General features: G+C 48.2%; 6 protein-coding genes across 8 annotated transcripts in view; 4 read left to right on the top strand and 2 right to left on the bottom strand.

Annotated features, from left to right (window-relative positions):
* The window catches only part of LOC126576228 (calpain-7-like), a 2,769-nt gene extending 1,349 nt beyond the window's left edge, over positions 1 to 1,420 (bottom strand). The window contains exons 1-3 of the mRNA XM_050237427.1: positions 954 to 1,420; positions 247 to 875; positions 1 to 178 (exon numbers count right to left, since the gene is read on the bottom strand). The exon at positions 1 to 178 is cut by the window's left edge and continues 710 nt beyond it. Coding sequence (XP_050093384.1) covers positions 1 to 178; positions 247 to 875; positions 954 to 1,257 — 1,111 coding nt within the window. The 5' untranslated portion in view covers positions 1,258 to 1,420. The remainder of the gene's footprint in view (positions 179 to 246; positions 876 to 953) is intronic.
* Positions 1,421 to 1,459: 39 nt separating this feature from the next.
* LOC126576278 (DNA replication complex GINS protein PSF1-like) lies at positions 1,460 to 2,285 on the top strand. Its single transcript, XM_050237486.1, has 3 exons — positions 1,460 to 1,619; positions 1,685 to 1,749; positions 1,816 to 2,285. Exons 1-3 carry the CDS (start codon positions 1,548 to 1,550, stop codon positions 2,261 to 2,263), a joined length of 585 nt encoding a protein of 194 aa, XP_050093443.1. The 5' UTR covers positions 1,460 to 1,547; the 3' UTR covers positions 2,264 to 2,285.
* LOC126576276 (peroxisome biogenesis factor 2) overlaps positions 2,281 to 27,323 on the bottom strand; it is a 170,745-nt gene continuing 145,702 nt past the window's right edge. Inside the window, exons 2-4 of the mRNA XM_050237484.1 lie at positions 3,300 to 3,358; positions 3,157 to 3,234; positions 2,281 to 3,086 (exon numbers count right to left, since the gene is read on the bottom strand). Of these exons, the coding sequence (XP_050093441.1) occupies positions 2,367 to 3,086; positions 3,157 to 3,234; positions 3,300 to 3,332 (831 nt within the window). The 5' untranslated portion in view covers positions 3,333 to 3,358 and the 3' untranslated portion in view covers positions 2,281 to 2,366. The remainder of the gene's footprint in view (positions 3,087 to 3,156; positions 3,235 to 3,299; positions 3,359 to 27,323) is intronic.
* LOC126576287 (protein transport protein Sec61 subunit gamma) lies at positions 3,477 to 4,314 on the top strand. Its single transcript, XM_050237495.1, has 2 exons — positions 3,477 to 3,638; positions 3,731 to 4,314. The coding sequence occupies exon 2, from the start codon at positions 3,731 to 3,733 to the stop codon at positions 3,935 to 3,937; it is 207 nt and encodes a 68-aa protein (XP_050093452.1). The 5' UTR covers positions 3,477 to 3,638; the 3' UTR covers positions 3,938 to 4,314.
* On the top strand, positions 5,337 to 9,251 carry LOC126576265 (uncharacterized). Its single transcript, XM_050237473.1, has 2 exons — positions 5,337 to 5,439; positions 6,199 to 9,251. Exons 1-2 carry the CDS (start codon positions 5,417 to 5,419, stop codon positions 7,400 to 7,402), a joined length of 1,227 nt encoding a protein of 408 aa, XP_050093430.1. The 5' UTR covers positions 5,337 to 5,416; the 3' UTR covers positions 7,403 to 9,251.
* The window catches only part of LOC126576221 (nostrin), a 46,414-nt gene continuing 29,983 nt past the window's right edge, over positions 10,893 to 27,323 (top strand). For 2 of the 3 annotated variants that reach the window (XM_050237409.1, XM_050237410.1), the window contains exon 1: positions 10,893 to 12,400. In XM_050237409.1, coding sequence (XP_050093366.1) covers positions 12,374 to 12,400 — 27 coding nt within the window. In that variant the 5' untranslated portion in view covers positions 10,893 to 12,373. The remainder of the gene's footprint in view (positions 12,401 to 27,323) is intronic. The other variant, XM_050237407.1, reaches the window with a different exon arrangement.

Genomic DNA, 27,323 nt, shown 5'->3' on the forward strand with positions numbered 1-27,323 from the left:
CAGTACGTTCGGCTTCTGCATCCGAGAGCTCGCCTGTTGCCACCGTTACGAGACATCGGCCCAAACTCAATCCTTCCCGTAGCCGCTCGAACACGGCATCTGCATTAAAGTCCGGTTCGTTCGATTTCACCAACGCACGTTCCGGAATCCATCCCGTCAGGGCATGTAAATCGATATTCTAAACAGGAAAGATAATTGATGAGAGATTGTTTTCCTTTTTTTTCTCTTCAAAAGACAGGTCCTTACACTGTTTGAACCAGGGAAGTCATATCCTCCCATCAGCTTCATGTACGCCTTCTCGAGCAGCGACACCCAGAACTCATTTTTGTTGCTCGAGTACGAACACAGGATCTGATTGTGACGACCGAGCGGAAGGTAATCGTCGATGACCACCTTCCGCGGGATACCGTTGACGTGCATACGGATCGAGTACTTTCCGCTCGGATTGTAAACCGGTTCGTCACGGCTGTTCCGCGGATGGATGATCGATGTGAGTATGCGACGTTTGAACCGTTTCTCGAACTGGGAGGCCACGGCCAGCGAGGCCACAAAGCTACAGTCCGAAACGATCGTCTGTCGAATGCTGTAGAAATCGGCATGATCGCCTACGATCAGCTGCGGGTGTTCGGCCAGCTCGCTCACTCGAATCCACTGGACAAAATCACGCCTCTGCTTCGGAGCCAACTCAAGTGGGCCATCCTTATCGGTGAACGGCAACGGAAAGTGGAACTTCTCGTGCAGGTCGATGTCCATGAAGGGAACATAAACTTTGGCGTTAATGTGTGAGGTATGCTCAAGCACGCGTTTCTCTTCGTTGCTGTATCCACGATTACTTCCGCTGATCTCCAGTACCGGTTGTGAGCGGGAAGGACTTGCTGCCAAGGAAAGGAATGGGTAGACCACAGGATTAGACCACAGCCATGAGATCATCATCCTTTTGTTATCGATCTCACCTAACGTTCCTGCGCTGCTCTGCACCGGTTTCAGGGCTGCAGTTGGTAAGCCCGGAGAAAGCGTCGTCGGTGAATGGACCGGTGGCGTTTGCTTGGGTGAGTACGTGATTCCCTTCAGCTTCTCGGCACGATCGAGGGCGTGAAGGGCAAATTTATTCAGCTTTTCTCGCTTTTCGCGATCCTGCAGGCGAAGGATCTTTTCCACCGCCTCTCCGTAGAGGTCAATGGCTTCCTCCTTGCGGCCAGCTTCATCGGCATCCAGCGCCCGCGACAATATCGACCGAACATCAGCCTCCACAGACATGGTCGGAGCACAAAATCGGTTTACGGATTGATGGGAAAGTAACACGGAAACGGACAAACACGGGAATTACAAGGAAGAGCTCCTTAAACCATGGCAAGCCACTTAAAGAGATAGTTCCAAGAAAGATGAACACCTCGGACGGTTCTTATCATCGCGCAGTGACTCATCTTTTGTTTTTTGTTTGTTTACACCTGAAGCTGGCTGACGTTTCCAGCGTTTGGCGCGCGAAATCGGGTTTTCACCGCAGCAGGCGAGGTGTGGGGTTTTAATTTCCCATTTTCCATACAAAAATGTCGTCCGATAAAGGGTTTGAGCTGATAAGAGAGTTCGAACGTTCGACCGATCCCATTCCGGCTTTTAATGTAAGTTGTTCAGTGTTTCTTTCACGCTTGGGCGCGATCACTTATCCCAAAACAATCTGTTGCAGGATGATGGAGTTCGTTCGGTGTTGGAGGACATTTCTAAAATCTATCAAGAAAATTATGCTCATGCGTGAGTACCGGTCCTTGCACAGACAGCAATCCATGACCGCAGGAGTAATGTCTTTCCCTTTTTCAGAACCACTTTCAACGAAACTGGTGATCGCAAGTTCCTGCCACTGGTCATGTACCGTCACAAGTTGATTCAGCGGCAGAAGCGGTGTCTCCTGGCGTACCTCGCCAATCGGTTGTTCCGATTGAAGGCTCTACGCTGGCATGTCGGTGCCATACTGCCACCGGAAATCAAAGCCTGCACTAACGAGCCGGAATCGATGTGGTTTAACAAGTATTCGAAAATTCTGGCCGAGTACATGGCGTCCATCCACGAAGGGCACGGTTTGAATCTGATGAACGATATTAAGCCCCCGAAGTCGCTGTACATCGAGGTGCGTTGCTTGACCGATTACGGTAAGTTTGAGCTCGAGAATGGTGATATCGTGCTGCTGAAGAAGAACAGCCAGCACTACCTACCGAAGACGCAGTGTGAGCAGCTGATTAGGCAAGGAATTCTACAGCATATTATTTGAAATAAAACCGTCCTTTGTGTAATTATAATGTTTCGTATATTTATCTAAAATCCCACAACCCCACTAACGACATTATTGCTAACAAATTCCCTCCCAACAGTTCTCATGCTGCTGCAACTTTCATAAACCTATCACTTTGGTAATCACAAACATTGCACTGATAGCCGGCATCGGCCATTTGATTGCCCTTTAGGCAATAGTAACAAAACACGTGGCTGCAGCCCATAAAATGCGGCAGGATCACTCTCTCATTGCAAAACGCACATCGACTTTCCGTGGACAGTTCGATCCGTTCGATCGACTGCACAGAACCCGTTTCCAGGCGCAGCGCATTGCGGAGCTTCCGCTTCAACGAATGGTAGTTGATGAATGGAATGGTGAAGCCCAGAAACTCCATAAACCCGGCCCAAATGAGCTCGCGAGTCATGTACGAGTAGCCGATTGTGCGCCGTTTGGCCCCATCGAGCGATCGGTGACTTATCCGCAGCACGCAGTCCACTAGCGACGGTCTGTTGCCGGACTTGAGAAACTTGAAGAAGTTGATCAAATTAAACAGAACCAGCATGTTCTCGGTGACTTGGATAACGCGTTGCACCAATGGCCAGCCCGTCAGTCGGAATTGGGTGCATTCTTTCACGTACGGTAGCAGGTTGGTGAGGATGTAGTGGGACGCCAGCTTTATCGGTGGCAGCTGCTCCCGTTCGTACGTGATGGAGAGCATCTGCTGACCGAAGGTGGCATACGATTTGCGCACAGAATAGTTCCAAAGAGTGGAGCTGAGCAATAGGTTTATCTCGGGCTGTACGTGGCTCAGCAACCCGGGCTAAAATCAAGACCAAACGGGAATCAATCAGAGCCTAGCGAAGAGGAAACCGAATCCCGTTCCGGCCTACCGGTAGGCACTGCAGTATGCTCTGAATCTGGTTTCGGAGAATGTTTGTAAATTCATTGTCGAGTTGTATGGAGTCCAGCTGGAACGAGCAACAAATTTGTTAAACCACAAACGTCGTCAATTTTTCCGACCGAACTGTTTTACCTGGTTCACTCGGGGAACGAAATAAGTTTTCATTTTTCCTGGCTTTTCCTGGCTTTTCCTTTGCCTGCCTGCTTAGGTTTTGTTTCGAATGTTTTGTTGTGCTCGACGAAACCCAAGAATCGATGAAAATCTGACACTGGCAGCTGCACTCGCGTCGCCAGCCAGGTTTTGCTGATCGGGCAGCCAAAACCTGGCCAACGTGGAATCGTCAAACTCCAACGCAAACCAAAAAAATTGTCCAACTCGCAGTGGAAAGTGCGTGAAACTCATTTCTCCGTGTAGTTTTGCTTACGTTGGTAACGTTTTGGAAACAATCCCCCGTCCCCGTGCAAGTAAAAGGTAAGACCATCGTGATAATCCCCTGCCTGCAGTGGCCCTCCGGAATCGAGTGTAGCTAATATTATCCTGGTTTTTTGCGTGAAAAATAAAAGATGGAACAAATCACCAAGTTCTACGAACCCGGCCGCTCGTTCGCCAAGGATTCCATCCGACTGATCAAGCGGTGTACCAAGCCGGACCGTCGTGAGTTCCAGAAGATCGCTATCGCCACCGCTATCGGGTTCTGCATTATGGGATTTATCGGTTTCTTCGTCAAACTGATACACATCCCAATCAACAACATCATCGTCGGATCGTAAGCCAGCCAGCCCAGCTCCGTGCGTTGACCGAGAGACCATTCATCATCCAGAGGCAGCGTCCCGATTTCTTCACTTCTTCACCATGCATCTGACGACCGATTCCCCGCTAGCGTGGTCACACTCTTTGCGAGTGATGGCCAGCTTTCACCGCTAAATTCCGGAATGCAACATCATCTATCCCCTAAACATCCTGGGCGCGACAAAGAGGACGACGGGGGCAACGCTTTGGAGCCTATCATCATTCTTTTACGTTGGCCTTTACTCTAGTGTGTAATTCCCTGTTTCCGTGTTGTGTGGAGCGCGTGAATGTATGTGGTAGCGATTGCCACGTACTGGTTTTTTGTGAAACCCAATAAAATATTTATTGTTTCACTGAACGACGCTATGGTGGTATCTTTGCTTTGCAGCATCAGCCACGTAAAGAAAATCTAGAACAAAACTTACCTTACCTTTTACCTTTTTACAGGTAGCCGCAAACAAGTGCCAACACCTATTACCTTCTGTCTCTATTCCGGGTGTTCTAGTTGGCACCATAGAACACGGCATCTATTAGCCATCGAATGTAATTTCCTGAGATCGCTAGGTAGCAGATAAACACCTGACCACCATTTGTTTCTCAGCTAATTGATGGATTCGAAAAGGCTAATGTGAAAGGCTATTCTCTTGGTTGTCTGCTTTGTTATTTCTGATAATATTTTCTTCCATAATTTTTGTATGCTGCATAGTAACACCAATTATTCAATCAATTCAAATAACTACGGCATGATTCAAATGTGACGAGCATACATGTTTAAGCAATCAATCATTACTAAAAGAATATGAAATTCGTCTTAGATTCACTTATCCCTAGCGCCTTTCGAAGGCAATCGCATAATAATTGATGAACGTCCAGGAATATTCAAAATGTTCTGGTTTATCAGCGGAGCGGAGATACGAATACCTTTTTTCGAACGCGTTATTCTCTTGATTCTTTTAAACATGTGACTCACCTTGTCTGTATTAGGTTATAAGTGTTCGGTAAGTACTGAGCACATAAGTACCGGAGCAATAGAATGCGGTCTTACCTAAAAACCGTCAAGTGATGCACTTCGCAGTGATATGTCGGGTAAATAGCGAATTTGGCGATAATGAAACTTATTAGCATTCACGTCATAAGCCAAACATCTAGTTGGCTAGGCAATTGCAGTGCTACGCACACCGTTGGTGTTTGATCGTACCAATCGCGATTGGAAATACATAGGTTTCCTTCAATTACCCGCTAACGACGTTCAGAACATTTCAACGTAGAACCACTTGCATGTTGCGAACGTGGTAGTGGCGCATTCATGTTCTACTAACACTACTCATTCGCACCACCGCCTTGGCTATAGAAGGCACTACGAGCGAAAATCCGGGGTGAATTGCTCGTGAAACGTGCGTGAGAACAGTCGACGCTCGTGATATTTAGAGGTGGTGTTAAGCGGAAAACCCCGAAGGAAAATGTTGCTCCCAACGACGAAATGGTAAGTAGACAGACACGCTGGATGCTTCGTTCTCGTCAGAAAGTGCAGTTTAGTGCAGTTGATTGTGGTAGAACGTGGTTTTGGTTAACCCGACAACGGATTTTTTTTACGCAATCTTACTTCACCCCTCACTGAGAAGTTGCGGTTGTGTTGTCCCAGATGTGTGTTCGCCGGCATTTGCGCAGCTGCGCTCTTTCGGCCTGTGTCCGCCACATACATGTTTGATGTACGTCCGTCTCCGGTAGCCGAACCATGCTGCTCCACCACCCATGCCACCTGAGCATCGGCGACGCTTTAAATCGGTTCCCGGTTTCGATGTGCAACACGGGCGTCTAATTCTTTGTCTAGACGAAGCGTAGACTTTGTGATTTGCGATCGATAGAGGGTGAGGCGGGATTCAGTTAATGATAGCTGTATTTTTAATCGATCGCAAAACGTGTTTTTGCCAGGGTTGCCGTTCTTTAGTTTAGCAGCTATTTGTTAAGAACAAATAATAAGATTTCCTGGATTGGTGACTCAAATCTGCAGTGAGAAGCACAGCAACCATTGACTCTCCAGCTGCTGCGAGAAGCTTGGTATGTTTGATGATGATAAGCAGACCACCATCGCAGCAGCACTTGCTTTGATGAAAGATAGCAGTTTTTTTATCGCTCTTCCAGTCCATCAATTATGGACAGCTGAGGCCCAGATCGCATTCCACAAATTATAATCCTCAACCCGTTTCTTTCTTTCTTGCTCTTTCTCCAATCCGTGTTGCAGCAATACAATGTGGCTCGTACTTTGTGTGATACCAGTGCTTCTGCAAGCCGCGGAAGCCGCAATCTACGAGTGCAAAAATGAGAAACATCTGGATGAAAACTACTGTGTGTTCCGGAACGTGGAGTACGATGGACGCAACGCTATCGAGTTTAAGGTTCCGTCATCAAAGGAGCTGCATGTTGCCTTTTTCGACAGCAAATTAAAGCACATCCCGAAGGAATTACTCGCTGCGTTCCCCGAAATGCGTGCACTGTATGTGGTCGACTGCAATCTGACCAGCGTCGTAATCCCGAATAAACTGGAGCGTCTCTTCGCATCCAACAATATCATCTCCAAAGTGATCGTCCATCAGAGCGCGGCTACCACGAACATGATCGAACTGATGCTCGACTCGAACCGCCTGCAGGATATCGCGAACATTACTCGCCATCTTAAGAAGCTGGAGATACTGAACCTGAGTGGTAACGAGGAGCTCCCAAAAGAGAAGGGCATCGATCTAGGAATCTTCCAGGGAATGGCAAACTTGCGCTCCCTAACGCTGGCAGGTGTTGGCGCGAACTACGTGGATAACGATCGTGGCGTTAAATTTCCGGAACTCACGCTGCTCGATTTGTCCAACAATGATTTAACAACCTCAAACCTAGCCGTTAAGGTGTTTGCCTCAATGCCCAAACTGGAGACCCTCCGGTTGGCCCACAATAAGATTACATCGTTGGAGGTGATGGAGTTGACGAGAAACAATAAGGAGCTGAAGGAGATTTACCTGGAGGGGAATGATTTTGCTTGCAGTTTCCAAACACTTTTGGTGAAACATTTAGCAGAGTCTGGTGTTGACCTTCGGGTCCAGGGCAAGAATGTCGAGTGCTTGCAGGGATACATGAAGCAGAATGATATGTGCTGCCGGACTAGCCTGTTGGATACAGTGACTATTATGGTGTCAAGCGAGAATCCTAACGATGGTGCTCCAACAAACCAAGAAGCGAATGATAAGGAGAGCCCAACCACAACTACCATCAAGACCAGCGTGCGTACGACCACCGTGGGTACGACCAGCGGGCGTACGTCCACAACGCACGCACCTTCTGCAGGGGTAGCAAAGGGGGAAGACCGCAGCGACGGCTCCAGTGACGCCTCCACTCTCATATTGGGCAACAGTTTGACGAGCTGTCTTGTGCTGGCTATTGCCAAGCTAATCCTCTTCTAAGCGCCCCCATCGACGTCAATCTTCCAGTTCGCGCCACAGAAACACACCACCTGTTACCCAAGAATGCTTCCGAAAATGGGAAGTACTGTGGTAGGCCATCCACCTTGCGTAATGTTCACCTTTGTGGCACCGTCCATAGCGAGAGTGGCTAACGGGGATAACATTGTGAAGGTCACAATTGTGACACAATAATCCGGTTAAAAAATAGGTCCTTTGGAATCGCGATACATTTGATATTGCAAAATGATACCAATAATGTCTCTGGATTTCAGAAGAATCCCCGAGTAACTGCGACAGACAACAAAATGGTGTGACAGGAACAGGCTCTTCCTGAATCCCTAATCGATTACACATTTCACAAGAATGAAGGAAAAGAAACGAGCGAGCTTGTCTAGTTTTTGGTTTTCAATTTGCGCAACGCAACTCTTTACCACTTTACAACCAATTCTTTAGGTGATATAGCAGTATAGGTGGGGTAGTGTCCGCGTCTGAAACCACCAGACCCTAAAACATGCCATAAGATAGGAAGACAACGAATGACGGAGATCCAACAATTGTATGAAGAGAATGGCGGTGCTAAAGCACCAACGGAGGCACGTTCTCAATCCTTTGCTAACGTAACTGCAAGTTTACAGTATTGGAAGCGGCAATATCGAATGTAAAAAAACAAGTATTCAATATTTCCGTATTTATTGACGTCTTGTACTATCGCTAATGCTGATATGTCGCTTGTTTAACCATCAATGTGTAGCTATACCTTTTTAAGGAAATTTTCCACCTAAATTATCAGCTAACAGTAGCCATTTGTGAGGGATAGACTGCAATGACATCCTAGCGGTATGGTTCCTCCAGAGAGGTTCGAGAAGGAGTTTAACTAACATAAAATTAACTGCCAATTGCAGCCGTATACATGATAGAAATTGGACGAATGGTAGGAAATAAAGAATAATGGAAGCAACGCAAGTCCATGCCAGTTGAGCGACGGTGGTAAAGGCAGTCCATTTAAGCTTTCTCTAAATCTAAATTAACACTAGTCAGCTACAGTAGCAGCGATACAGCAGCGATGGCAGAGATAAGTAGAAGCATAAAATATCAAATATTTGATGAAGAATATCGAACGATGCTGCTGGAAGTGGTGGTGATAGTAATGGTATCATAACGATTTTTAGCATACGACAACCCCATTTTTGTAATCATATTTTGTGGAACTGACCAGGAGGAAATGGCATCGGAATGTGTCGCAGGAATGAACCAAGTGATAGAACGTGCAAGTGCTCTTAGTGGAATAGACGGGGAATGGGAACGATGCGAATAAATACCAAAAACCGAACCAAACACTTACAACAAGTAACCCAACATCTTCAAACCGCGCCAAATACTATCCCTCTATGGTGGTGCCCTTTGCACGCAGGAAAATGCTCCAATTCTCACCACTGGTCACCCTCACTGACCCACCCCCCCGACCGGATCGGTAGAAGATCAAGCAATTGCACGCGCAACACGACATCCTGTAGCTTTGAAGCACTACCGCGACCACCGCGGAATGTCTGTACCATGCCAAAACCCACTTGTCCCCCTATTCTTGTAGCATGTATGCATCCAGTAACGCATCCAGTGTTCAGACCCTTTCAGATCCTGCTGCTTCAGCCGACAGGCTTTGTGTAGTGTAACGTGCCACTTAGCATACGCGTACTTGGTACATATGATGTCACCCCCATTGAGTCGCTAATTTTCGCGCATTCGACATTAATAGTGGACACATACACACAAACACAACCAACAATTTATCGAAATTTTGCACTGTATTTCATGCTTTATCGCGATAGAAGTAAACGATTTTAACAGTCTACATTGCTTAGCCATTTTCGATCGAGAGAAAATATGAGAAAATTCGTAAGAATGAAGTTGCAAAAATCGCATCGTGAAATCATTCAAGATATTATCTTTATCCTCTTTCATCTAACCTTTAAATGGACGGTAGGTAAAACTATAAATATCTTATGAGCAAATACATACGATTGCAACGATCGTACTATTGGAAATCAAACTATATTGCTTTTGATCGGTGTCCAAGCTTCTATTCTAATTGTATAGTAGTGAAATGTGAGGCAAAACTAAACCCAAACCGATCGATGACCGATCGATTGTAACATTAGCAGTTAACAAAACGATCAAATATTCGTTTTCGTTTCGTCATGGAAACGAAAGAACGATTTAAAAATAGCTTCCCAACAGCAGGGAATTCCAAATCGCAATCAAGAACGATCTATTGAGGTTGAAATGTATTTTTTTTTTTTGGTTGATATCTTACGGACGGAGCCGTATATATAAGGTTGAAATGTAAATGAATAAAATGTAGCAACTCGTTTCGGAGTTCCAAAGAATACTTATACCTATTAATATCATATGCAAAAAGACTGTTTTTACATAATGAATTGAATAAATCATACCGTAATGCTTGATAGATGGGCTAAATATTAAAAGATCGAGTATTAAGAGCATTAAAATGAAAATACAATTCAAATATTAAAGTGAAAACATAATTTAATAAATCCAAAATAATTGAAGCGATTGTGTCCGCTTGAAATGAGAAATCTCGTCAACAGACATAGAAATATTTGGTTTTTTTTTTAGTATTTGAGTAGTGTAAGTATAACTGTGTAAGTAAAAAAAATCATCGACGCGCGATCCTTTCGAATCACGGTTCCTCTTGCAATCAGCTTCCTCTCGCCTGGAATCATCATCTGCTCAGCGGCCCCAGAGGTTCGCTCGTTCGAATGGGGCAACAGACAAAGTTCATGCGGTAGACGTTAGAATTCAAATTTTAATCATCCAATTTAGCTATCAGCGATATGGCTTCTTCCTTCTGCCTTCCGCCGGTTGACGATGGTGCCATCGTTTCATGGCAAATACGTTAACGATAACCGCGCCACATACTGCTTTCTGCTCGGCTCCATCTCATCTCGCTCTCGGTTCCACGCTTTACCCCAGCGCGATCTTATGTTTATTGGAAAAAAGCCGTTGAACGAGTTGATTTAGAGAACGTTACCGAAGCGACGACTCCAGCGTACATGTTAATGTGAGAAGCACTGTGGTCGGTGAGCAGTGACGAGATAAAACATCACACCGTGATCATACCGTGAACTGAAACATCGATTGCGCCGGCGTGTTGGCATCTCACAACAGAACAACATAATTTCCAGCGACGCACTTTCTCCTCTTTGGCTTCGGTGATACCTTCCAGGAACATCTCACCGACTTGCATATCTCCTGTTTAGCTCGAGAACTTTCTCGCTTCCAGCTGTCGATCGCCGTAGCGGATGATCCTGCGAAATTTCACAAAAACATAAACCAATAGACAGGTTCCCCCTCCGTCTGGAGTGGAGCATTGAGTCTCGTGCTCGCGCTGAGCACGGTGGCGAGAGCACGAGTGTATCTCTTGGTGGGGCGACTCGGCCACACCATCTTTCGGCTCAGTCGATCGGCACACCTCGCGCGCGCAAGATCCCGCAGTTCCCGTTCGAGTGCGGTCCGTAGTAGAGAGTAGACCGTAAACAAGCCACCTCGTGCGTGCGTGCTGGCTAGTGACCCCCACGTTGACGTCGTCGTTGTCGTCGTTGTTTTTAAATAAACCTTCCAGCGAAGCAGACGAATTCAACCTGGATTCGCGGTCAGCAGTTGGTAGTGTGTGATCGTAGCGAGAAAACGAAGGCACCTTTTAAAAACAAACGCCGAAAAACAAACAATCCCCCCACGATCGTGGTGATCGTGCCCCACAGGCCCCATTAAAACGAGAGTGTTGTGTTGCGTGCATTGCGTCGGTTTTGGTGAGAGTGTGTGGCTGCGGTGTCGCCTGTTGCTCGCGGTATCACGATCGCGATGAGTTTGGTGGATCGCGCGTCACGGAAAACTGTGACATATTAATCGTACTCGCACTGGAGCACGCTTGTTGATCTCGCTTGAACCACACAGCAGCAGCATTTCGTTGCCCTTTTTTTCAAAATAGAACATCGGTAGCGGCGCGACAGGCAGGCAGGCAGGCAGGCAGGCAGTGGAATCAACGAATTATTGCGTCACGTTGCCATTTGATGGGCTTTTGGTCAAGTTCGCAGCGTCGACGTGTGTGTCCTGTATGAAGTGCTCAACCGCTCAACTGTTCCGGTGATCGAGCGCTCGAATTGGAATACCCTTCCTTGTGGTGATCAGTCTGTAAAAGTGTGTTCCGGCGTGGCCTACTTGAAGTGCCAGAGCTGATCCACATCCCAGGAGCCGAGTAGCGAGAGCGCCTACTTGATGTGTCAAGTGTTTTGTTGCTCCAGTCGGAGGCGTGTTTCGGACGCGGCCATCTCTAGTGACGCACCTCGGCCCAGTGCAGTTCGCGTGTTAACCCACAGGTGATCTTACTTTCTCACGGTTCCCCTAGTGCGGCAAATCCGTACGCACGGAAAGTGTCGTGCAATTATTGTGCCGAACACAGGCCTTCTAGTGGTTACAGTGTGTTTGGTGGTGCTTTTTTGTCGTAACGACCATCCCTGTGTGCCCGTGTGCAGGTGCTAGCCCGTGGTTTCCGGTTAATAGCCACGTTGGTTGAGTATCAACCTTACCGCTCTCTCACGTACGAGTGCGCGTGTGTATGTGTGGCGTGGTTTACGCGAAAGTGCACCCAATGGTGACAAGTGTCAATTGATCAATTACCCTTCGGCGTGAGTAATTACTGCCCACCCCGTCCCTGTAGCCGTTCCTGGAGTGTGTGTTTGTGTCTGGTAGACAACAATGTTCGGCCCGGTAGGAACACCGTCCAACCGTGGTTAATCCGAGCAGACAAACCGGCCCGGCCCCTCCTCCCGCCCACCAGTCGCACCGTATCGCACGTATAGGAAGTGTCCGGTCCGGAGAAGGCAGCAGAGAGTGACGACGACGACGACAGGCCGACGCCGTTAGTAGCGGCCGTCCCTTCGTTGGATAGAAAACATGGCGCAGTTCAAAGACAACTCGTGGGTACGTATGCACTGATAGCCCCTGAGGTTGGTCGGTAGCGTGGTCGAGGAACGGTCGACGCGGTCTTTTGGCGGAACTTTTACTTGAAAACGAGGTGCGAGGTTTGGGCACGTTTCGGTATGCACAGTACGGTACTACGCGATCGCGCACTGGTTTGTAGTGGCGAGGTGGCCGATAGCTGTAGTAAGCTGGCCGTGTTTTATCTCTTCCACTGGAACTGACAGTGTTCCGGGGTTCAGCAGAATGACGGTGATAAGGCGCGTTTTCACTTCACCGCTTCCCGGAACAACTTTTCCATCGTTTTTGTCTTCAGTTTCTGTTGTATTTTAAACAATGTCGTTTTGTTGATCATTTTGTTACTCATTAGACGTTATGCTTACTGTAAGATCATTGCTCATCACTGTTTGAAGTGATCTAGCGAACTATTATAGGGTTTTGTTTAGATTGATTTTCCTTTATTGGTGGTAGTATTGTAATAATGGGCACCGCGTTGATCTTCTTGAGATTTGTTAGTAATCGCATATCCATTGTGGTATTGCCTGGAGTCCTATTGCAATCGTTAACACATCTTATGTAGCTTCAAGCTAAAATCTAATCTCTTGCGAAAGCTCTCTTTCTCGTTTCATAGCTGGTTTGTGGGCCAAACACTTATGATAGGATATTTCCTGCTTTTTAGTGATCGATTGTCGATCATTTGACTAAAATTGTTAATTTTCTTTTGCGATTTGAAATTTTTTTCTTCATCTTGTATGCTTTGAAGACAGTTTACTACCTATTTAACGAAGCATGAAACTAGGAATCAGTTTGATAGCCTTGATTTTCATCTCCTTTCGGCCCAAAGATTGGTCAAAACATTTCTCAGCAGTTTTGTTCCCACTTTACAAACATCGGAAGTCCGGCAAATTCGAACCCCAGCGTATCACGTAGCGTATCCACTTTTGGTGATTTCATGTTCGCCACTTCACCACCGTACGGTTCTTTACCTCTTTAGCGCATGCAAATGATGTATCGTACCTCCTCCTCCCTCTGTGGGGAGGTGACGGCTTCATTACATGATCCCTACCCGCCCTCCCGTCGCCTTTAATGCTGGGTGCATATTTGCAAATCAATCCGTCTCTGCCGAACCGTGGCCCGCCGTTCGATACGCCCCGTTCGACACTGCCCGGGAGCAACGGGGTGGAAAAAAGGTCTTACGAAATGGTCCGCACCGTGTCTGGCCACCGAAAAGCATCGCTCCGGGTGTTACGCAAAGCCATGCGATGCGATGGATTCGTTCACCTCTCCGCGGATGGAAGAGCGCGATCGAGCGATCGATCGCAAGTGCGCCACGGGCTGGCCGGCACAAAGCAAACAATTCGGAAGCGGGATCGACTTGAGATTGGGTTCGATCCGAGGTGCTAATCAGAGGTTCACAAGAGGTTCGATTTCGGTTTCGAGCATTGCCACGAACATTTAACGAGCCGATTTGAGGGTGGGGGCGCATTAGCTTCGAAGCAGCTAATCAATCCGTTTCGATTTCGGCAGCGATGGCGGCAGCAGCAGCAGCAGCAGCAGCAGCAGCAGCGGTTAATCGGAGGGAAAACTGGTGGATTTTCCATGCCACAGGTTACGTGGTACGGAACCGAATTTACCATATTGTGGCCACTCATTGGCATGGATTGGACTGGGACCATTTGCCAAGATTAACGGTTGAGGCGGGCGATTTGAGGCAGATCGCTGACTTTTCACCGCAACTCCCGGAATAACAGCAATGGGAATGGCCACCACCTTCCTGGCCGTCCCAATTCATGCGACCATCCCACGCCAAACCGGGCACTCTTCCGTCGACGTCTTTAATGGCGTGTAACACTGGTGAGGTCGTTGGAAATGCTGGAAGCACCCCAGCAGACCACGACGCTCTAGAGACCACAGAGACAGTTAGAAATCATTTCATCCATTCTGGTTTCCATTTCTGTTTGTTTTCCGTTGCCTGTTCCGTTCCAGTTTGTTTGCCTTTTCTGGCGGTGGCGGTGGCTGCGACGATGTACGAACAGTGTACGGCCCACGATCTCCTTCTGCGGTCTGCGTTGGATAGCTTTCCCCCCGGGCGGCGATACGATCGCGCTCGCGCTCAATCTCATCGCCGCGACCGACGACGGTGACGTGGGACAAATGGTTTATCAAAATCTCAGCACCGCCAGCTCCAGCTGAATCCATTCATCAAGTTCGAGACAAATGGGCACTCCAGTGCTGCAGCCCGTGATCCGATTCATGGCCACGGGTGCGCTGCATGTGTCGGGTAGGGTCCGTTTGAAGTCGACGACTCGTTTGTCTTGTCGCCCGAAGATCGCGCTCTAACCTTTCCGGTGGAAAACGTAGGGCAGCTAATTATCGCTTCCTATTTTATATTTTCTCCCTGCCATTGTGGTGCCCCCAACCCACCATTCTTGCCGTCTCCATTTTCTACCATCGCAGTACGCTGTGATGGAAGTTTTTGGTGTAATTAGCCCCAATTGTACCAGCGGGACGAGAGGTTCTATTGCGAGACTAGATGCTCTGATCTTTTCGTGGCTGTTTTCACTTCACTTCATTCGCTCCTCGGTCTTGTTTGAAGCCAGGGCACTCTGAGGCTGATGTTCACTTAGGACCAGCTCCGGTTTTTCAACCGCGCAGGAAGCATCACAATCGCATCTCGCTCTGAAAGATCGCATCAAACTTTTCCTTTTCTTTACTTTCATTTGATGTACATCGCAGCACCATGTGTGTGCGATGGTGTATGTTGGGAAGAGGGACCCCCGTGGGGGCATGTGTTTTTTTTTGCGTGGCGGCGCCTTTCGAGTACCGATCGATTGGAAGTGATTTGTATACTGAGCGACTGTGCGCTGGTACGGCGGCCGGTGGAAATGGATTTCATTCGAGTTTGATTGGCCTCCTTTCGCGTGCAACAGCGCAGACCTAGGCTGCAGATTGTGTGTGCCGTTGAGCTAAGCGAAAAAAAACCACCCCCTTTTCTCCCGCCCACCGTGACATCAAAGGCAGGCCAGAAAATGGAGAGAGAAGATGATGGCGAGAGGCGAGAAAGGAAAGGGAGGTGCGGTGGCACCATAAAGCACCGTGAGCAGCAACAGTAATTGATCCGCGATTTGCGGCGCGATCTGCACACGATCTGGTCGAGTAAAAGCGCAGCAACACTGGCCATGGTGATCAACATTTGCACCCTTTTTTGGGGGAAATTTATGCGCGGATCGATCGCCGATAGCCAGCTTTTTAGCAGAGTGTTGCTGTTGCGCCCAGATGGTGGAATTGGTAGAAAGGTATTCGGGAGCATTGGCATTGATTTGTGTAATAAATTCTTGCCCTTTCTCAGACAGCGAATGTATTAAAAGTATAAGCAGACGAGAAATCAATAATTCAGTTTAATAATTTTCGGTCACGATCACGATACACATTGAGATTCTCTCGAGTACTAGGTGCTTAAAATTTACAGTAAACAGTGATCATTGAGTCTATCTGAATTGCAATCAATAGAAGATGATTTTTTGTACCGCACAATCCTTAAATTGCCTTAAGGGGGGACTTCGGTATTTTCGGGCCAAAAAAAGGCCCTTTTTGACGATTTTTTGTGACGTAACCATTCAACTTTATTTATGCAAATAAATGGCATATTAATCTAAAACTTTTGAAGAATATTTGATACAGTTTTGAGCAACATTCATGTACAAACTATGGCATGGCATCAAATTTTGGTAGACGTGTCGACGAAAAGTTACTTTTTACAGTGTCCATCGTAGCGACATGACGAATCATCTGAAACATACAAATTAATATTCGTTAGAAAGGTTATAAGTTTATCTAGGTAATCCCGAAGAGTTTTTGTTGGTATTCCAATTTTTTCGAGTTTTGGCAGGTTTTTGAAGTTGAAAAAGTGATGCTTTTTGCGATTCTGCCAAAAAAAGCGAGCTTTACAGAATTGTTTTAAAAAAAGTATAAACAATTTTAATGATCTCTTGACGGTGGTTACCTGGCAAAAAGTGTGCAAATTATGTGTAAAAAATTTCAAAACGATCGGCCCGGTAGTTTTTACGGTACGATGGACACCGATTTTGAAAACGTTGATTTTGGAAAACGCTCTTCAAAGTTGCGAGCTGCATGGAGCCTTGTATGAAACGCGGATTTTCAAAATTCTGTATCTTTGTCAGTTTTTCTTCGATTGATCCAAAACTTTTACACAATACTCTTGAAAGGATCAGCTTTCAGGGAAAAATGTTAAAAACATGTGTCACAAAAATTTAATACCGAAGTCCCCCCTTAAAGAAAGCTAACAGTAGTGACTATCGATAAACAATGTTGGGTTTCTATTATAAAAATTATTATAAAAAGATTTGCTTTTCGAAAGAAAATCTCATAAATGCTACCCTAAATAACTGAAAGATTTTTCTTTATCCATCTAGAAACACTTGAACTCATTTTGTCCCTATTACTACTGCTGGCTACATTTGAATGGTGATCTCGCTTGCATATCGCATAGCATAGCGTTAAGCTGGCTGCACGGACGAGACCCATACCGCACTAATGACCATCTGGAGCGTGTCCGGAACCCACGAAAATCTCCCCCGCCCCCCAAAATCTTCAAACCTAGCTCCACTCCTTCGTAAACCCCAAAACCACCGTACCGAAGAACCGCATAATCGCTTGTGCTGTCCGGGGCGGGGTCGATCTTAACTGGAAAATTGATACTATGGTCCCGAAAGGCCCGCGCGCCGAACCCACAAGTTCCAGTTACTTCACCGTTCCGGGCGTATCCTCCTTCGCATCCGCGGAACCGTGACCGAACCGTATGAAACGGCGAACCCGTCCCCGGATCTGGAACCTTTCTTTCCTTTTTGTTTTTTTTTGTGGAAGGGACCATGCGAAGCGATGCGTTACCGCTTGATGCGAGACGCGTTATTTTACGCGATCAAAAATTGTAAGATTTTCGGTGGGGAATTTTCTGTGGCCTTTTGTTTTAAGTGGCAATGGTCTCGGCCTAAGCTGGCCTCGTTTCGTCGCGAGGAAGCCACCGCGAGCGGTGACTGGATAAATTAATTAAAAAATGTCGGAGGTGCTTCTGCTGCTGCTTCTGTCGGTATCATATTCATCGATCGAGACACAGTTCCTCGAGATGGTGCTGCTGGTGTGATAAATGAAAGGTCACAGACAGAAGAGCTGAGGAAATGTCAAGCGCCTGAGGCGCCGGCATCAGAGGTGCATAGCCGCTGGTCTTTTCTTTTCCATCGCTGTGAGCTTCCAATGAACCGTCGTGCTTCTTCGCTGCAGCTTAAATCGATTAACCCATTTAGCGGTCTCTACGAAGACAGAAAAAAACACAGACATCACTCTCGGAAAGCGTGGATCTTACAGCGCGAGCAGTGATGCGTAATTGTGGCGCGCAAACCAACCAGCGAGAGTGAATTCAACCGTGACCCCAAGAACTGTCCCCCCTTCGCCAGCCCGTCTATCGATTGTCTCTCTGTTCACGGTCTGTTCCAAAATGTCAACCAAAGTCAATCGAAAAGCATGGCATGGCAGTTGACTAGACACTCGCCGACGAGATAAGAAGAGTCGGCTTCGCGTGGTACGGAACTGACCCACTGAGCGCGATAATAGAAAGTGTTGCTATCTATCTGGTGGTGATTAAAAATCCATCCATCTCTCCCGACAATCATTGCGTCCAAGTTCAACGCCAACGATGGCGATGGATCCGATCGAATAAGTACGAAGCTTGTCTTGCCGCCGATCGTCACTGGAGGCTGTCAGCGAAACACCACCACACCACCACGCCATGCTACGTCAAAGCCGCGGGATATCACGGCTCGAATGCTATGCCGTCACCCATTGATCATTCAAACGACGGTCACGGATTATCGCCCGGTGCCCGTTGCTCGTTGCCCGTTGCCCGTTGTTGAACTTGAGATTTAGCCTTGAGCCAGGAGCTCCTCTCCTGGCAGCACGCGATCCTCGCATCCCGTTGCTCCATTCCCATTTTCTGATTACGAAGCATGATCGAAAGAGAAAATCATGCCACGACAGAACTTTCACTGATCACCGCCTTGGTTGAGTCGTTGTTTTGTGTCCAGTGTTTTGTTTTGGACGGAATTCGTCCGTGTTGTCCGCAGTGGAACCGGTGAGAGGGCGGCCCCCAGTCTTATCTTAGCCTTGAGCGACTTTTCCCCTGTTGTCACCTTGGCCACAGTGCGAAGGCTGGCAGACTGTCATTATTCATCCAGCCACCAGGTCGTATCATGGAGCGGAAAGAATAGATAATCTCGTTGGCTGATTCACTCCAGCTTCTGAGCAACGCAACGCAAGGAAGTCGAAGATCATCCGCGAACTTTGTACTTCGCTAACCAATCCGTCACTGTCGGTAACGCAGAATGCGCGATTGCACCTTATTATTGCGCCTTGTTATTGAGATGATCTTATGCAACAGTTGCGTTTCAGTGCGATTATCGCGATCTTATCGTGTGTCGAGTGCATCGAAAGAGGGAGAGATAGTGTTGAGAATGTGGTGAGACGCAATATGGCTTCCTGGTACAACTGCTCCGCGGTTCAGAGTGAATGAATCGAACGTACTGCGAAGTACGCAACAACAGCTGCTGCCTCCATTAAACTTCTCTAAACGCTCACCATATTACGGTGATCGATGCGATCGTAGGGCTTCCGGGGTGGGTGCGTTCGCGAGCGCACAATACAGAAATGCCCTCTTTCCCGATGCTCCGCTTGGGATACACGGGCTCGGCGCTTGCGGCTATTTACGGGGCAAAGAATTTCCCGGATACAAACGATCAGCATCGGCATTGGATCGGATCGGAGCACAGTGCGCCATAAAAACCACGTTTTTACGCTCCCACAATGATCGACAGTGGTGCGTTTGGGCCTAGAATAGGGCCACGAATGAATACGCCGACCACATTCTCTGTGGTTTTTGTGTGGAAAGGCAGGAGGTTGGATTTGATTCAAATCTGTGTCTAGCTACTGCCGCTGCTCCTGCTGTTCGTTGGCTGAGGTGAACCACAGCGACACAGCGACAGCGATGGGCGAATGAAAATGTTGATCGCGATGACACCCCAGAATAGAATTGACAGAATGATCACCACACGATGGTGCTGCTGTTGGTGTGTTGGTGTCCCGGGGGGTGCGCCAGTTATTGAGATGCAAATGGTGGCAGCGGGAGGTCGAAGCCATCGCACCGTGAACAGCCGGCGAGATGAAACCGTGGCGCGCAGTGGAATGCTAATTGAACAACCACATTTTCACTCATCCCTTCCATCTGCAAACCGGGCTAGTGCGATGGTGAGGGTGAAAAATCGTTAAATAGCGCTACCAGCAATCGCTTCTGCTTCTGGGGGTATCATCGCCGGAGAAGTCGTTTCCCTAAAGATGGTAGCGACCGCTTTGCCACGAGGGAAGAAAGTGTGGGAAGTAGCTCGGTGACTGGGGAGAGGATCGAACGAGTCTTCTAACATGTCTGCATGCGAGAGTGGTCCCAGCGTTGGCGAGCCTCCTCACCGATCGAATCCGATCACTATCTAATCCGCCTCGCCGGCTCGCTTGTTGCTGGCCTGCTTGTCGTCGTCGCCGGAGGAAGCGAAGTAGTGGATGACCTTTTTCCTCTCCGCGGCTTCAATCCAACGTTCAACCTTCACTTCTGGTGAGCGTGTTCGCGGTGGGAGCGCGCGCCTTGTACACGACATAACCTTGAACGTGAAGTGGGCTGATACGGACGGTGGCGAACAGGTTTCTTTCTGGCGCCCTGGTGTGTGTGGTTCCCTCCGTGGTTTTTGTGCGCCAGATTGGCTTTTTTTGGGATTGGTCCCGGGATAAACTCCTGGGCGGAATAATACGGAAAGGGATAGCGAAAGGCTGGTGATGGTCAACATCTTCTTAAGGCCATCGAACGGAAAACGAGTCGGTGTGACGTTCTCGATCGTAGACGATCATTCGGCGTTGATCGGAAACATGGCCGCCATTTTGAACGCTATACGAGCCCCTCATTTAGCGACGCAACGCACGGTCGCGATCACTTCAAAACGGCGTTACGGCTGTCATGTTGGCCAGCAGGTCAGAAAATTCCAAATAGCTACACCACACGGCACGGCAATCAACCAGCATCTTTTCGGGCGCACCACATAATACCACGCCGGTATGAAGCTTGCGGGCGAGAAATTGCATAAGGAAAATCGTGCACCATACCCCCTGGAGTCCACCGTACACGGGACCGCAACCAATCGGGACCGTTGGTGCGTGTGCTAATTTCCTTTTTTTTTTGTTTTTGCTGCCCAGGAGAGCCGAACCCCAAAATTATCTCCGGGGAGGTCCCACCCGTGAGAGAGCGTCCATAATGATGGTTGGTTTCACTTTCGGCTCGATTTATGCCATCACTTTTTTGTGTTAAACATTAACTTTTAAACGTTCAAAATAGATGGAGGCGCAGAGAGTGCGAGAGAGGGATCGTTGCTCTCTTTCGGGGGTTTTTTTTTTGTTTTCAGGGGACCGATCCCATGGGCGGCCTATGCAGATGATGATGTTGCTGCTTTCAGCGGGACAAAACAGCTAAATGACGGCAGCCAGAAACCTGTCCTCGCATAATTAGGGGCGCAAGTCGGATCCCCAAACTTTCCAACACCACTCAGCAGCTACTTGACATTCAACCGCAGTGCCCGTTTGGGGGGTGAAGGTAGCGCGGCGTGTTTGCGAATTTTGCGGATTCCACCTGAACTTGTTCTTTTATGGCACGTGCACCCAGCAGGACAAAGGAAGGAGGATTATATTTGCTAAAGATGACCCTCAGCACCTCGGACTCGACAGACTCCAGTCATTGAGGTGAGGAGCAACAGCATCGCCCGCGGTTACTTTCGGCTGTCCATAACTTCACTTTCCATTCACTCAGCTAGTAGCCCCGGCTACTGCGCACCGCTCACGCCTTTGACACCATTTGTCTGAGAGTGTGCGGTGTGAGTGGCAAACGCCATCGCGCAGCTCATTCGAGCCTACTAATCATCTCACCAGTGCAGGTGCACGCCGCACACTTGGTGATGGCGAAAAACTGATGGTGTTACGTCAAACGAGCGAGTGCGAATTGAGATCGGGGGGCGATCGGTACCACAATAGCGCGTTTTTCTTTTTCTTACATTACAAACAAACAACATTCGAGTACGAGGTAAGGCGAAGACAAATAAATATGCCCGGTCAGTACGCTCGGTGCGTCTGTGTCGCAGTACTACGGCCACTGAGAAGCCGGTTTGTCGCCCACCGGACACTGGCTGACCTTCATGACATGCAATGGTGGTTTGTGGTGGTGGCCGGTCGCGTTGCCGCTCGCATTTCCTTTCGGTATCGGATGAGAATTGTGTGTGCGCGCGCGCTACGCGACCTGGTATGATTTATCGTTCGCTTCTTCAAGTACCTGCGTCTGGGCAACATAGCCAGACACTTGTCCGGGCCCACCAAGGCGGTGTAACGCGGAGCCATCAGCCATTGATAAATGGTTTCGCGAATCTCGTAGATAATTCGCGATGGAATCGCAAATAGTCGCGTTCTCGAGAGCACCGGACAACGTGCTTGTTTGTTTGCGATGTAATCGACAGCCGCACAATCAGTTCCTTTATGGGGCGTCGGACAATTGTTCTTGTTTATAGCTGGCGGCTTGGATTTTCTATTTCTTTGATGAAGAAGATCCATCTGAAGAACTGACCGATTGGGGTTTCGAAATCCCCGGTTTGGATCCAACCTTTTCGAAGGTCAATTGCCTGTGCAAGCCAAGATCACCTGTCACTTTGGTTCCAGCAAGCATAACCCCAGCCCCAGCGGGTGGACAAGAGCTTCCATTTTCCTCTCTCAGCTGAATGAGCATTAGATTACCTGCTGCTGGACGGCGGTTGTACGGCTTGATGGGTCAAATTTCGTGTCTCCGCTCTCGATCACACCTCTGCTGTGCGCTTCGCCTGAACTTAATGAGCCAAACAGGGCCATTCGTCCGGTTCGAGATGGTGCTGATGGACACTGGTTCGCTGGAACGGAAGTCACCCCTTCTTGCCCTCGTCACGGTAGCCACACGGATCGACAGATGGACCCCCGCGATGGATGTGCTGCTGCTACTGCTGCATATAGAACAGGTTCGGTCTTCGTTAAAGGTCGTCTGCAGGACCGTTGATTGATGTGCTCTCCTATCCGTTAGCGGAGCAGCTGGCGGATATCCACAGCACTATCCACGAGCACGGAAAGTGGGCCAGCACCAAACGATTCGTTGCCGCGCGCGCGCGGCATCCAGTTCCACACGGCGTTTGATCGAGCGAAGCGAACCGGATTGACCGTCGTTTGTGCGGCCATTTCGCGATCCGGTTCCAGGAGGGGTTCCACTTTCATCCGGTGGAATGAAGACTTTTCCACCTTTCGCACATTTTCCACCACCCCTATCCGGTCGCCTTGTGCGTGGAAAATGATCGTGGATCGTACGACGAACCTTCCCAGCAATTGAACTGTCCGTTCGTCCGGTTTCACGAATCGAATCGATCATGCGTCGCGTTTCACTTATGCTGTGTGCGCGTTTTTCTTTTTCGAATAAGAAAAGCTTCAAAGAAATCAATAAAAAGCGGCGGCACTGGGGGATGAATAAAACCCCCGAAAATTGAAGGCACATCCCTTACTCTATTGTCCATTGCGCAGCACGAATCGATGCGAGCGGGTGATTTATTGTTTAAAACATTTAAAACGCACAGGATGTGGCAAAGCAACGTGCGTATATCTCCGGTGACCCTCGCTTCACTTTTCCGGCGTAGTGTGACGAAGCATCGACCACTCCACCGTCAGCCGTCGTCCTTCTCTGCTTCAGTCAGTGCCATTTCCAGTTGACATTTCCTTAAGACTCGCTACGAGTGAAGATGGAACTACGCTTTCAGCTGACACCGGGACCATTAGTTAATGGAATTGTCGTACCACTCGGCAGCACCACCAGCATCCAGCAATTCAAGCGGCGCACATGGTGGTGCACCGGAAGGAAAGACCGAAACGGCCCATCAAGTGACGAACCCCGCACCCGTGAGTGCGTAAACTCTGTGTCCAGCATAAGCCGTAACCGCAACAGGCATCAAAACGAAAAAAAGAGGCGGAATATGCAACCAGTCGCTGTGTCGGCGTCTGCATGAAACCGTGATTTGTCGTCGTTTGGTCACGTCGTTTTGTTGTCGGCAATGAAAAGGGGAAGGATGGAGGGGATGAAAAGCAAAATGGCATTATGCATGGCCGGGGGTTTCCTTCCTTCCTTCGGTCCGGACACAAAAGACCGGTAGTACGTGCTAGTAGGTGCTTCGTACCTTGCATACGCAACCTGCATACAGACGCAACACCAGCAGCTATTGTTTTCTGTTCCGCCGAGCTCGCCAGGAACTCCCGCGCTTGGAATGATGCACCACAAAAGGTTATCTATGCTGCGTATGATGGATGGTTGCGCTTATCACGAGCGGATCCTACCTGCCTTGTATGGTCCGATAATGGTCTGGCAAGAGAAACGGTCGCCTTTGGTCACTTTATGTTGCGGCTGCGACTCGCGCGGTTCGACATTAGATGGTCATCTCTCTCCCCCCGTGTTGGAAGAGCGAGTTATCTATCGGGAATGGGCGAGTGTTTTAGAAAGTGCCATCAACCGACGCAGCCGTCGCCACGATAACGTTGGAGTTCCAGTTTCTAGCGGACGGAAAAAAACGGAACGGAAAATATTAAAAATCCGTCCGCAACGCAAGATTGACGATGCACGCACCGATGCTATCGTTGGGCCCTTTATTGCTTTATCTCTTGGTTTTGTTGTTGTTTTTTTTTTGGGCGGAAGAAAGTGACCCAGTCCAGGCGCACGACACGTGAGAACGTATTTAACCGCGGCCATAAAAGAAGCCAAAAAGGCGACAGATTTCGTAGAGATAATGCCTTATCGCGCACGACAAGTGAACCACGAAGACTGGCGGCAATAGATCGTAACGTGGCGCATTAGTAATCGAAAAGGAAATTAATAATTGCGTTGACGGAAAGGAGAGCATCAATCAGCACGTCTATAAGGGCGAAAGATAAAGAGATTGGATTCCAGCGACAGAGATTGTCTTTGCGTGATTAGTGATGGTTCCAGTCAGTGAGCTAGCGAGCTGGTGACAGTTACACAGCGAGAGAGAGAGCTCCATTTCCACCAACAATCATACGTAAAAGCGAGCCCCATTTCTTGGTGGGTTTCTGGGCGCAGTTCAAACGCTTCTCGAGGACACTTTCAAAGTTTATGGCCCTCAGCACCATGGCTCTTCAGTGGTACAGTTCACTGACTGCAAGCATTCTATACAGCACTCGCAGTAAACAATAGCTGACCACGCACCTTGTTTTGTGGCGGGCCCTAGAGCGTCTAGAGCGCCTGCAGTATGCGATCCGACCGGCCACGAGAGGTTACGCGCCTTCGGCAGCAATTTGGCTAATGAATTTTACATGAAGGTCACCGGCAGTGTTTCGTGGTGTTCGGCTATACACACCAGAGGACCACCAGAGTGCCATCGAAAAGGAAGCCCGTATCGTAAATCAACCACACAGTCGAAGACGTTGAGCTTCCTTCCCCTGGCTAGATGATGGATCATTTTTCATAAATTACGAGTCAGCAGTTTTGGGCGTTGCTTGCTGTTGCAGATGTGGCACTCCGGTGCGGTGCCGTGGTTTGCCACTGGCGCTAAATATGGATGCCCTAGTTTGATGGGTCGGTTTCAGCTTTCATCTGTGCTTTGCTTTATGTTTCGCTTACCTTCGCAAATGGTGGCGGTGACGATAGGCGATCTTGCTGCAGATGATGATGATGGCGATGAAGATGATGCAGAAGCACTATTACACTTCATCTACATGGCCCCTTTCTCTTTCAATTTCTTCTCGGGGATTGAGGAAAAAGTCATAAAGCGCATTTTGTGGCAGGTTATGAACCAATTTCGGTAGCCATTTAATGCGATGGATCATTTCAAAATGTCCTCAATTGCTTACCAGAGAATGTGGCACGCAACGAGGCACGTAACTGCTGTGCGTCCGAAATGCGAACTTTTTCGCGATCCCGCCCCTTACGTGCCTTAAAAGGCAACATCTGGAGACAGCATTGCTTCCTGTCTGAAGACAACCCACCAGGAGGAAGATCATCGAGTCTTCATAATGAATCCAATGTATCACTAAATTTAATATAAAAAAGGTATCCGCACCTCGAAAAAAAATCACCAAAAGAGCAAAATTAGTCAACCGACAAGAGTATCGTTAACAAAACAGCAAGATGATGACGTTTCGGTGATTGATTGATTGATATTTCTCGCGATAGATCTCTCGCTTTCGTGTAGGTGCACGGTTGTGTGAGTCAAAGATCACTGTCACGGATCAAGAAACGACATCATAATTCCAAGGAGCATCTCGCGCACTCCTATCCAACCTAATTATCATTGTTATATAAATTGAAACCATATTTATGGTTCACGGTGGCCACCGCGTCGTCCTCGCTTAGGTCTCGCATTCGTTAATTCGAAAGACTTCATCGCGAGTGACGAACCCACGAACAATACTCGACTCGTAGTGCCTCAAACGGCGCTCCACTAGCTGTCGACGTATAAACAAACAATTTCACTCTTCACTTCATTTTACAACCCATAGCCCAGCAAGTGGGTGCCAAGCATGGGCTATAAATGCTGCAATCGAGAGGTTGCGTGGTACCGACCCCCAGGCCGCAGGGTGCTCATTGCAAGACTGGTCAACTCTGAAGCAACTTATCGGACAGTGTGGCGTCCCTTTGTGCGGCTAGTGGTCTGTAAAGTCGCCAGATGATTGGGTGAAGAAATGTGGTGCCCTCCGTTGCCTTTATCGCACCGCGCATTCGTTTCGAGCATATATCTGGGTTTCAACGAAGTAATTATATCATTAGATGCTGCGCTGCTGCGCGGGTGGCACCGGTATGCCCTCGAGGGCCGGGGGGAGGACTACCTCGTTACAACAATAAAGCTACATCAAATCCGACTTCCGACTCACGGGAAAGACCCTCGGCGCAGTGCCGAAGGCGGATGCTGATGATGACGGCAGCCATATTTCATGTAGCGCCTGCAGAGCGTTACGAGTTGAGAGTTTCCCAAGCTTCCCCAGCTCGCACTAGCTCGATCGATAACAACCTTCGAGTGGAGTAGATCAATTAACATTATTTCGGGGTTGCGCTGGCTGCCGTTTCCGTACCCGATCGCCCACTTCTCGTCGTTTATGATCGAGGTGAGTATAGGAAGAGGCGCTGGAGCACACTTGGTATCGGTTATGATTCCGTTTTAATCGTAGAGAAGTGATGTTTTCAATTGCTAACAATGAAACTTGCATTCACTTCCGCTGGTAATGCTGTTTCTAAGTAAGAACGATCAATGAGAAGCTCCTGGTACGCAAAGATGGCGAAAGTTAAGTAAATTTCAGTAGCGGGGATTTGGGGATTTGTTGAATCTTATTTTAAAAGCACGGTTACAATAGTATCTTTCTTTTTTAACATTCAAACTGTTTCTGAAAGAATATTTCTTTCATCTTAACGACGCTAGCTAGCTAATGCCAACCTCTTTTTGTCAGTTCTTAATGGATCCATGCCATGCATCTTAAGACTCGCACACTCTCAAAGAGGAGTGCAGATTGCTTGCATCTTTGAGCAGCCTTGCAGGAGATAACTTTGCTTCCTCTTTCAAATACGTCAGTCCAATGAATGCAGGATGCCCTGTTGAACTCTGCTCATCATTATGACATCATAACAAACACGTATGAAACGTTACCTAAACCCCGTGTTGCTCCACGTGTGCTCTTCCGCAAGTGAATCAAAAACCTCATTACCTTTCTCTGCTTCTCCTGATTTTCCATGGCAAATGATCCACATAGTTGTTCGATCCCGAGCCAA

The sequence above is a fragment of the Anopheles aquasalis genome, chromosome 3, assembly GCF_943734665.1.
Source record: "Anopheles aquasalis chromosome 3, idAnoAquaMG_Q_19, whole genome shotgun sequence".
Lineage (NCBI taxonomy): Eukaryota > Metazoa > Arthropoda > Insecta > Diptera > Culicidae > Anopheles > Anopheles aquasalis.

Bases quoted from the DNA above. Each gene is read 5' to 3' on its own strand.
- LOC126576278 (XM_050237486.1), top strand. From the start codon at position 1,548: ATGTCGTCCGATAAAGGGTTTGAGCTGATAAGAGAGTTCGAACGTTCG. The intron at 1,620-1,684 runs GTAAGTTGTTCA...AATCTGTTGCAG, and splicing joins ATCCCATTCCGGCTTTTAAT to GATGATGGAGTTCGTTCGGT. The intron at 1,750-1,815 runs GTGAGTACCGGT...TCCCTTTTTCAG, and splicing joins CAAGAAAATTATGCTCATGC to AACCACTTTCAACGAAACTG.
- LOC126576287 (XM_050237495.1), top strand. From the start codon at position 3,731: ATGGAACAAATCACCAAGTTCTACGAACCCGGCCGCTCGTTCGCCAAG.
- LOC126576265 (XM_050237473.1), top strand. From the start codon at position 5,417: ATGTTGCTCCCAACGACGAAATG. The intron at 5,440-6,198 runs GTAAGTAGACAG...TCCGTGTTGCAG, and splicing joins TTGCTCCCAACGACGAAATG to CAATACAATGTGGCTCGTAC.